Source organism: Guyanagaster necrorhizus (genome assembly GCF_019112545.1).
Source record: "Guyanagaster necrorhizus MCA 3950 unplaced genomic scaffold BT62scaffold_70, whole genome shotgun sequence".
Taxonomy (NCBI): domain Eukaryota; kingdom Fungi; phylum Basidiomycota; class Agaricomycetes; order Agaricales; family Physalacriaceae; genus Guyanagaster; species Guyanagaster necrorhizus.
This window is the reverse complement of record NW_025064949.1, coordinates 119,291-128,811: the sequence shown is the minus strand read 5'-3', so window position 1 is coordinate 128,811 and position 9,521 is coordinate 119,291. Positions and strand designations below refer to the sequence as shown.

The following is a 9,521-nucleotide window of genomic DNA, read 5'->3' as shown; positions in this document are numbered from 1 at the left end:
TCGCTTATCAGCTCGGCAACATGGTATCCTCTGCCAGCGCTGATGACCATCACACACGCGGACGGCATGATGGAGAACGTTCCATGTTACGCAAAGGTGCAAAGAATTCTCATTGGGTGTGTTGCGGTGTTCTTCATCGTAGTGACTATACTGGGCTATGAGAAACACCGGTCGCACTTTGAGAAGCACAAAGCGGCATTTGAGGAGGGTGGAGAAGACGACGACGACGTCCCCAGACATGCAGATCCATCATGTATACGAGGTTCGGCAAGTATGAACGAAAAGGCGTCAGTCTAACAAAAAGAGTCCATAAATGTTATGTTATTGGATAGATTCATATTATGATTGTTATGTGGTTAAGGGACTGTATTCTGACAAACATGACGTCGATTGATTGTACTGTACTTCACAAAAAAGTGGAATAGCACTCAAAAATGCATATCTTAATAATTTAACTGGTCGAAACCCTGAACAATGTACTTATTGAGCGTGAGAGTCACGGATAGCAAAGGTTCTACGCACCTTGCGTTCCAATGACGCCCACAATTCCACCCTCTTAACGACTCGGAAGTCATTTAAACCGTCTCGTGGCCAGCTTATATGCGTCTTAGATATACACAGCCTAGATGACATCTTAGTATGCAGCCTCATGAATACTAATCATGTACTTTTCGTCATCTCCCAGACTAAATGGTATATTCATCCTCCCAAGGTCATTGGTGATGTAGATGCTGCTTGTTCGAATATATCTCCATCACTGCTGCCTACGACCGAAAAGCAGGAAATGAACGCAGTCCTTGTATCGGAGTACGTCAGAAACGGGTCGACCAACAACAGGCATACCGTCGCTTTTCCCGGCCTAAACTGTGCGAAGCTCTCAGACCGGTTTCAAAGATATGTACCAGAATTTTCTGTCAAGTACAAGTGGTAAAAGAGCGCATATATTCACCTTCAGCGCGTCTCGACGCGTCGTATTGGCGCCAAGGGAAGGCCAAGCCTATAGGTCTACCGCTAGTATGGCTTCGTTGAGGCGGGTGGAACCATCACTGAGAATAGACGCCGTTCTAAGGATATTCAGGAGCTCTCACCGTCTCCGGTAAAACAGAGAAAAAGGTGATGGTCGTACAAGTCGAAGAAGCGAACCTGTCCCCACCGACCGAAAACGTCGCCAGCGGGATTCTACGCATTAAGTAATCCCACCTTTTCGGGTACTACTACCCCCCTCCCTTCAAGGCTGAGCAGTGATTGGTGACAATCTGACCTTCAGCGTATCCGTCGAACAGGTCTGTCGGAAAGTCGTTTTCACCTTGATCGTGAACAACAGGAAAGTACATTGCTCTTTTTTTGCAAGTTTTTTGCGTGAACAGTTAAATTTCAACCAATGGTTCTACGTCTCCGGATATTATTCTCAGCTCTTCTTTGACATTCTCAGGTCCATTTTGTTAATCGTACTGACAATATAATTCTCACAAAGAACAATTGTGAACATCGGCAATTCTAGCGTTTCTACATCATCTTCATGGGTCGGTTTCATTTTCTAGCCCAGAGAGCATTAGCGAAGGCTGCGACCTTTGCTGCAAAGACTGGAGGTAGCGTCGTATCATGACCAAGAGTTCTTTCTTATTATTTTTCCTTCCAAAATGGTTTCAACTATTGTATTTGTACGTCTGCAGACACTCTTTTATTTCAGAACTATTGATATAGCCAAGGGCCCGTCTTCACCTATCATCATTTTCGACTCTCTGGTTTGTCATCACCATCTGAACACTATTTGGGGACCTCCATTGTAGATCTAGATCACCAGAAGTTTACCAAATCCTCCCGTCCACGAAGAGTTAATTATTAAGGCAGGCACTGTCACAGGAATACATACCTGGCCAGTTCCTAATTTCCCATGGGCTGATCCTTATGAGGAACAGGAGCTTTGAGTTTGATGTTCCATGGTTAACGAACATTGTGTGCGAAGACGTTTCCTCAGATGAAGGTGACTCCAAACTCTGTAACATTGGGATTGGTCAGCCCACCCTACCGTGGCCCAGACAACCAAAGTACACCCTTTTCTTTGTTCTGACGCGATATCAAGAATACCGATGCTTCCTTCCAAAGTTGTTACTGTAATTCAGGCCGCAAGATTCAATGCAGTCTGAGAACAAATTTACAGACAATGCCTTACTGATTTATTTATACATGATACTTGTCAGGCTACACCCGATATCCCATCCAGCGCATAAGATTTGGCATATTCTCCGCTAAAAATACAATCCTGACTTTCGTTACAGCACAACCCTTCTCCGCTAGTAGCAGGTGATTTGCTCGAATCTACAGATATTAGGGTCAGCCTAGCACCAAGGCAGAGAAGAAAGTTCGCCAACCTAGACTTCATTGGCGGTTCAATACACCGGTATTCAAAGGCCAGGGCCTACCCATCCAAGTCACAAGCTCTGTATGGTCACGATACGAGTCTCCAGTATTGGGATGGATGAGGACACTGGATCGACAGATGAGACTCGGCTACAGGCATACAACGATAAGCGAACTGACGAGCAAGGTCCACGGTTCACCACCAGCCAGGAGAATAACGTCCCTGTCATGTGAGGCGTAAAAGTATCCACCTCAAACATTGGGATGGGATGAGGACCCACAGGTCGCTCCCAGAATCGAAAGATTCTCATCTATATAGAAGAACATTAACCTTGAAACATAAAGCATAAGTCAATGTATACCTCCGGAAATTCTCTTCTGATTCTTTCATGCAGCTTCCTGCCATACTCCATCTCGTCCGGAGCATTCTGCATATAATAGACTGTCGTTCACTCTTCAGTGTCATCAACCCCGGCCACCACGCCAACAGGACTGACTGTGAAAGTCGAACCCATTATTCTTTTTATCAATTGGGTCCATAAACTCGTCGTACGCCTTGCTGAGCACTGGCTTTCCCTGCTCGTCCTTCTGTATGTCATTCGTCAGCGATTCACCCTTTGGGTTGACGCCGGTCGGGAGAGGAGAGGCATTCTCGTATCTAATGAGAGGAGAAGGGTATTTGCCCATTATTCGGGTCACCTAAGGGGTGGTTGGTGGTCCTGCGAAAAGGCGGACTGCATCCTTATATACTGTTCATCAGGGCCTAATCACACGAGTAAGTCGTGTCATCACAGGAACGTAAGCATCGATACTCAGTGTGGGTCATTCTCGTTATTCAACGACACTGGACCACCAGTCAGTGCGACGGCTACGGTGTATTCGTTTTGATAGTAGTCATTGCAGGGTAAGCAACTCAGCCCCGTATTCAATGCGATGTATATCGGAATTTACCAATATATGCAATAAGGATTGAGCTAAAGGATATATCCATCATTGAAGTTCAACGCTGCCTCAAAGAATAACTAAAATGGTACTGCATATCTGAACAATGACGCTAGCGTATGTTTCGTGTGTCGCTCGAATCTATGACTAAAAAGTAAAAATCATATGCGCAATGGCAACGAAATTACTCTAGTGGGAAAATACCCACCTTCTTTCATTAAAATATTCAGGCGAAGCCCCGGCGCGTGATGTCATAGTTGGCAAATGGCAAATGAGCCTCGGAACACGACGCGCGTCCTACCAAAGGTGACGTGTTTTATCAATGCCGGCGACGCGTTAACCTCGGAATTCCTAAAAATAGATTAGATAAACAGTAACAAAGCCCATACCCTGGGCCTGTAATGATAAACTTTTACCTGTGAAGCAGACAGTTGAGAACGAAAGTGTGACCGTCCCCACAAGTGTTCCTTTGTAATCAAGATATCCCAAAAACTTGCTATATCCTGATAATTACACACGCCATTCATAGTACACGGTAAGATTACACTCAAAAAGACGTTAGCCCAATCCAACCAGGAAACAGTGTCTTGTTCCACGCAGAGGGATCCTAAAATCTCCCACAGGTCAGCCGCCCGAATGTCTTATGAATCCAGAAAAGTCGACGATAATGACTTGGCAGGGGATAATATCAAATTCACAGCAGGAATCCCAGGTGAATGTGGCGATAGTAGAGCTATGGAAGATGCTGATGCTAAGCATGGCAGTGGCTGGATATTCGTCGTCGAATCTGAGGACAGGTACCTTAGATATCTATCGTACAGGCGAGCTATAGAGACTGTGCTCCACAGATGTCCCCAGGCGCTGACGAAGGGGAGAGCATCCTGTAAGAAGACGTATCCCGCAGCGTAGAACGTCGTCTTTCAGTCTTGATGGAACATAATCTTCCATGCGTCTGCTTGAATATGATGTCGCGCCCAACCGGTTACATAACGTATATCCCTTCCGTGTGAAGGAAGTGAGAGTTGTAGCCACGATGCTCCCGATGGAAGCCACGATAGTCCCCAGAACACTGCCGCTTTTATACGTGGAGATATATTTTTGATAAAGATTTCGCCAGATGTACCGCCGTACGAAATGTGACTGTCCTGAGAGAAAACGATTGCAGCGTTTTGTTGAAGTTAAAGGACGATACGTGGTGATGGTACGAAGGAACATTCGGATTCTCGGCTCGGAAGACCCAAGCGGCTTTGTCCGGACTACCGGCATAACTAGCGGCCAAAAGGTTGGAACTTTTGGGACAGTGTCTGTAAAAAGCCCCCGTTTGACTTTCGTCCCAGATCCAGTGTTTCATCGTCGCGCGAATAGTTCCGAATGCAAAGGCTCCGAATATCCATGTTGCAGAGCGATTATACAGACGCTAGTATGCGTGAGGTATATGAAAGTAAAAGAAACAGCCAAAAGAAACGTGTCCGCAACTATATCAGGATAACCACCACCAGCAAGATACACAGAACGAGGATCAGCACGAGGAGGCACCATCCACTGCCTCGTTCCTCTGACTGTTGTATGAATCCCCTCATGCAGCCCATGCCACGTTTGCTGTCTGTTCGTTCTACCCCAGATTCCAAGTCAGTGAGTAGTCTGCAAAAAGGGGTTTGTCAGTCAAGGAAAGCGAGCAGGAATGAGAAAGAGACAACGGACTCGGTATGTTCTACGATTTCCTGACCGATGAGCCCAGCCTGGTGAGCCAAATTGCTCAGCGTCGCCGCTATTGAGTCAATTGTTCGGTCTTGTTCTCTAATCGTCATCTGTTCAGCAACGGTGAGTTCAAGGGTGAATACAATTGATGTGATATTCGACGAACTTGCTGTTCCTCCCTCGCACAAGCACTCTGGTCATCCACAACCTCGTCTTCATGCTGCTGGGACATATACGTAGGAGCTAGCCGTCCACTGGAGACGTCCGTACACATACTCTTCACCACAACGTCCCATCAGTCCGAGACCGAGGTGCAGGCAGGGAGGTGCGGCATACCAGTATCTCTTTCCTAACATGCTCAACATATCGCCTTCGCTCCATTACGTCTTCGTGGGTTGGGGCAAACATCCGGGGGTCTGTGGATTCTACGATTCTAATGAGACTTCAGCTCTAAATATAAGGGGGGAGAAAGTGGGAAGGACGGACTTGACGTTCTCCTCCAGGTCCTCCAGGTCGGCTTCTAATGCTGCAACGGTTGCCTTGAACTGCAGAGAGAACGAATCAGCCATCATTCCAGAAGAAACACAGGACAAAAGACATAAATATGTGAGGAACCACAACGGAGAGCGATGAGGTTTCCCTTGCCCAGGGAGTAGGGGCCCCAGTATCAGGAAAAACAATCAAGCCAGGTGGAGATAGACGCACCTCGTTCCTTGCCCACACAAGCTCTTATCCTTCTTCACATTCTCCTTTCATGTTTCGTATCCGGATATAGGACACCCCGAGCTGTGTCGCGGACTGTAGCGATGTCTGTATCTCTTGTTGGACTGCATGGTAGGGGTCTGTAGACATATTCTTCTATAGCAGAATTTTTGCCACAGAAAGCATGGTGAGCGGCTGAATATGGATGCATTTTCTGGCAATGGAGCGAGAGCAATAGGTGAAGATGAAGGCGAAAAACAGAAAAGGACTGCACCCGCTCTCAGACACTGGGATGTCACGTGAATCGATCGGGGAACGGGCCGGACCGTACACTGTTTGCTACTAGATCCCCTGACACTGGCTGGCAGTCTAAGTTTCGGAACACTATTGTATCTGTTGGAAATCCTCAGTGTAGCGCATCCAGGCTGGTAAGGCCAGAAAGAATGAACTTGTTATTCTACAGCTCCTACAGAGCTTGTATTTATACTCTCCAGGCTTGTATCTAGAATTTACTACAACTTTCTCTTTCTCTCCAGCTTACTCATCAACTCTCAGCATGATGCCGGATTGCCCTTTCTAGAACTTTCCAGCAAAATCCCAACAATATCAAGCGCTAAATGATCCACCTCACCACAACTCGTCGTCACAACCCAAAGTGATGTAGTGAGTCTTGTAGACTTCGGCATGCCGCACACATGATTTTGTAGTTAATCATCCGGCGGAGATTGCGATGATGGCATTGGATCACTTTACTTCCTGAGTCCTTTCTGAAAAATCAGGAAGAACTCCTGCTCAAATAGACTCATCTAAGACACGTAGACATGTTGATGCATGCAGGGCAGCGAAATCACCGAGTCCAAGTCATGTTAAATGAGTTCTAACACGGAATACCAAAAACAATTATGTTCTGTTACCTTTGCAACGTATTTAATCTCAGAAACCTCCTCCGGCTATTCTCCATGTACTTTGGTCTTGAATAGCCATAAAAATATCCTGTAAGCGACAGGAGACGACATGAATACAATTCGAGGGCGAACGCACATCGGAACTCTAAACAGGACTTGTCCTAATAAAGTCAATCACAATATCCGGAGACCGGGAATGATAGCAACAGCATCCAATCATATTATCATGACCCTCGAGCTGATCGTAGGAGTTCCTTGGGTATTGAATTGCGGCGGCTGTCAAGAATCCATCAGTAGAAAACTAGTGTACTTTTCGCGTTAAATTCTCGTACAAAATTCACCAAGCACGTAGCTGCACGGACGCTCAATGCAGGGCGAGCGGGCCCAAGTAGACAATGGTGCTCAAGGGAACGGAGGGGGGGAGGGACGCACTCCGGCCTTTGCCGGATCACGAGTAGCAAGGCATCAATATGCGGAAACCCCTAAATACTGCCTGTGGACCTTTCGACCCCAGCCAGAAACCAATGGAGTTAATATAATCTCAGGTAAGCTTTGGATTTTTTTTCTTATAAATGTTATTACGCAGACACCTCCAAAGAAACCTGCAAAATTGTCTTCTGAAATTATCTTAAAATCATCTACAGACATGTGCGACCACCCTTCTCAAAAATGGAAGCGGGTAAGTCGGAAATGATAGGTATCCGCCGGTATGTACCTGGCATGCCTCACCCCCTTTGACCGCAAATCAATGTGGCCTCTAGGACCGAACGCGACACATCTATTTCCCCAGGCTGATGCTGAGATTAAAGCGAGTGCACGTTCCTATTAACACTGCCGAGTCAAATACACCGAAAAAATTGTGTCCGGACTCTGCCCCCCTTGGTGCCCCCCCCTGAAGTAGATCGGAGGAGACAATCGAGAAGCCGTACCCCTGTGGTATCTACTAGTTGCCTTAAATTCGATCCTGGGATACGGGCTTGCAACTGTTCGATCTCTACTATCCTTCCTTGCGCGAAGTTTCCTGACTGACTTCGTCGCAAACATGCTGCTCGCCGCGATCATGTTCAATAGTAAAATACCGTTGACGACGGAGACAGTTTTGCGTATCGGTACAATCGCCATATGCATATACGAGTACGTATCTTCCTTTCATAGTCAATTGAGCCCACTCAAGCATCCCTTAGCTACGTTCGTACCATCCCAGCAGAGTACAAGTTTTGGAGGGACAAAGGTCCTCAGATTCGCCCCAAGTATGTTCCCTATCCTTTCTTTTCTTATCCGTGGCTAACATTTTCGTATTTGGCAGCCTCGTCTTGTTTGTCCTTATTAGGTACATCAGTATGGCAATGGTTATAGTCAGCAATGTTGGCTATTTTTTGCTTTCCTTTACTCCAGAATCATGTCGGAGGTTTTATATGGTCGCCGTCGTATTAAAAGGTTCTTTTCTGCAGTTTGTGAGCTCAGTGACTGATATTCTGGAAGTCATGCAGGCAACCGTGTGCCAATTTGTCCTTGCGCTGCGAACGTACAGCATCTCGAGACGCTCGCAGCGTGTGAAGATCTTTCTTATTGCTTTCACGCTGATAATTACCACCCTGGAGTGGTTCACTAACTTGTATGGAAGACTCATGCTCCAGACGAACGGCAAGTGAGTCTCATGTCTAATATGTCTGTAACCAATCCACGCTAACGAGTATCTGAAGTTGCACTTCTGGGAATGAACCTACGAAATTAGTGAACTGGACCTTCTACATCTGGGCAATGATGTATGTGAGATTCATTTCGTGTATTCACACTACTGATTTGACCTCTCAGGTATGATATTGTGACTCTTGGCCTCTCGACCTATTACTTGATCAAGGCTGGCGGGGCCAGCGTGTCTTCGTGAGTATTCACTCACACGTAGTTGTTTCAAGTTTGACAACTTTCAGTATGACTGGTCTAGTTAGGGCGATGGTTATGGATGGACTAGGGTATATCGTTATTCTTACCAGTAAGCTCGATGCATTTGAAGGTCTAATTGATGCTTACCGAGATACAGTCACGAATACGCTCAACCTCATTCTATACCGTGCATCGAAACTCGACGCCCAAGCTGCTGCGTAAGTGTTTACATCCTGCTCATAGCTTCACGCTTACGCTTTAAGTTCAGGGCGAGTCTTGGTTTCACCTTCACATGGATTATGACACAGAACATCCTCATCAAAACACGCGGTATGGTTCTTCTTACCCTCACTTACGACCTCTTGTGACGACCTCCTGCTTACATAGACGCTGGGGTCCGCTCGTTCAAATCCTTGCAGCCATCGAGTGGCAGAAACCCGTACAGCAGCAGCAGATCAGATGATCAGACCAACATGCCCGTTACTACGTCGCGAGGAATCGAGCTCGAAGTCCAGGTCAAGATCGATCGCGACCGTACAGTGGACCAGCAGGGGGTGAAGTGGGGTGTAACGGAAATCGACCTTAAGCCAGATCTGGAGCATTAGAATATCGCTGATTTGACCAAGTAGCATTGATCTGTGATTTATCTTCTTGTTCTTCATTCTTCTGGGTTTTGTGGGTTCTAAATCGCTAATTTTTGGGGTTCATAATGTACAAGTGGACGTTAACAGAGGATTGTCTTACTCTCCTTTGTATAATTAAAATATCCGAGCTGAAAATAATAACAGACACTCTTTCGCCGTTTTGCAATCTACCGCAACTCGGATCGGCATCGATTTACTATTGACATGAAACCGCTACCGCTACAAATCGTGAACCACAAAGTCTCGTCTCCATCTTTGCGCCTAACAACATATCATCGGAAGTGGATCGTTTAAAGGCAATGTGCTGGCCTACTCCATGTTTGAAAGTCCGCAATGCAACCGTCACAGTTGAAACTGTCAGCGTTCCGAGTCCACCATTATTCAT

The 9,521-nt window shown here is 46.4% G+C and overlaps 4 protein-coding genes across 4 annotated transcripts; 2 read left to right on the top strand and 2 right to left on the bottom strand.

The window, feature by feature from the left end:
• Positions 1-42: 42 nt before the first annotated feature.
• On the top strand, positions 43-1,194 carry BT62DRAFT_1013885 (uncharacterized protein; the record flags this gene model as incomplete). Its single annotated transcript, XM_043178127.1, has 5 exons — positions 43-262; positions 507-637; positions 686-866; positions 920-1,024; positions 1,079-1,194. 5 exons carry the CDS (start codon positions 43-45, stop codon positions 1,192-1,194), a joined length of 753 nt encoding a protein of 250 aa, XP_043033010.1.
• A 972-nt stretch (positions 1,195-2,166) lies between these two features.
• BT62DRAFT_976832 (uncharacterized protein) lies at positions 2,167-3,073 on the bottom strand. Its single transcript, XM_043189246.1, has 5 exons — positions 2,859-3,073; positions 2,724-2,803; positions 2,542-2,672; positions 2,373-2,488; positions 2,167-2,319 (listed from the first exon to the last, which is right to left on the bottom strand). The coding sequence occupies exons 1-4, from the start codon at positions 3,046-3,048 to the stop codon at positions 2,380-2,382; spliced, it is 510 nt and encodes a 169-aa protein (XP_043033009.1). The 5' UTR covers positions 3,049-3,073; the 3' UTR covers positions 2,167-2,319; positions 2,373-2,379.
• A 1,705-nt stretch (positions 3,074-4,778) lies between these two features.
• BT62DRAFT_983413 (uncharacterized protein) lies at positions 4,779-6,526 on the bottom strand (the record flags this gene model as incomplete). Its single annotated transcript, XM_043189777.1, has 7 exons — positions 4,779-4,944; positions 5,005-5,111; positions 5,168-5,255; positions 5,285-5,434; positions 5,488-5,546; positions 5,782-5,843; positions 6,517-6,526. The coding sequence occupies 7 exons, from the start codon at positions 6,524-6,526 to the stop codon at positions 4,779-4,781; spliced, it is 642 nt and encodes a 213-aa protein (XP_043033008.1).
• Positions 6,527-6,975: 449 nt separating this feature from the next.
• BT62DRAFT_1081562 (uncharacterized protein) lies at positions 6,976-9,262 on the top strand (the record flags this gene model as incomplete). The annotated part of the gene is made up of 14 exons (XM_043179680.1): positions 6,976-7,137; positions 7,195-7,287; positions 7,370-7,490; positions 7,556-7,742; positions 7,793-7,858; positions 7,915-7,946; positions 8,004-8,045; positions 8,091-8,256; positions 8,312-8,374; positions 8,424-8,492; positions 8,540-8,601; positions 8,650-8,710; positions 8,761-8,822; positions 8,880-9,262. The coding sequence occupies 14 exons, from the start codon at positions 6,976-6,978 to the stop codon at positions 9,095-9,097; spliced, it is 1,404 nt and encodes a 467-aa protein (XP_043033007.1). The 3' UTR covers positions 9,098-9,262.
• Positions 9,263-9,521: the final 259 nt, after the last annotated feature.

Coding starts and splice junctions, on each gene's coding strand:
- BT62DRAFT_976832 (XM_043189246.1), bottom strand. CDS start 3,048: ATGGGCAAATACCCTTCTCCTCTCATTAGATACGAGAATGCCTCTCCT. Junction 2,673..2,723: donor TCAGAAGAGAATTTCCGGAG/GTATACATTGAC, acceptor TCTTCTATATAG/ATGAGAATCTTTCGATTCTG. Junction 2,489..2,541: donor GTGAACCGTGGACCTTGCTC/GTCAGTTCGCTT, acceptor CTGTCGATCCAG/TGTCCTCATCCATCCCAATA.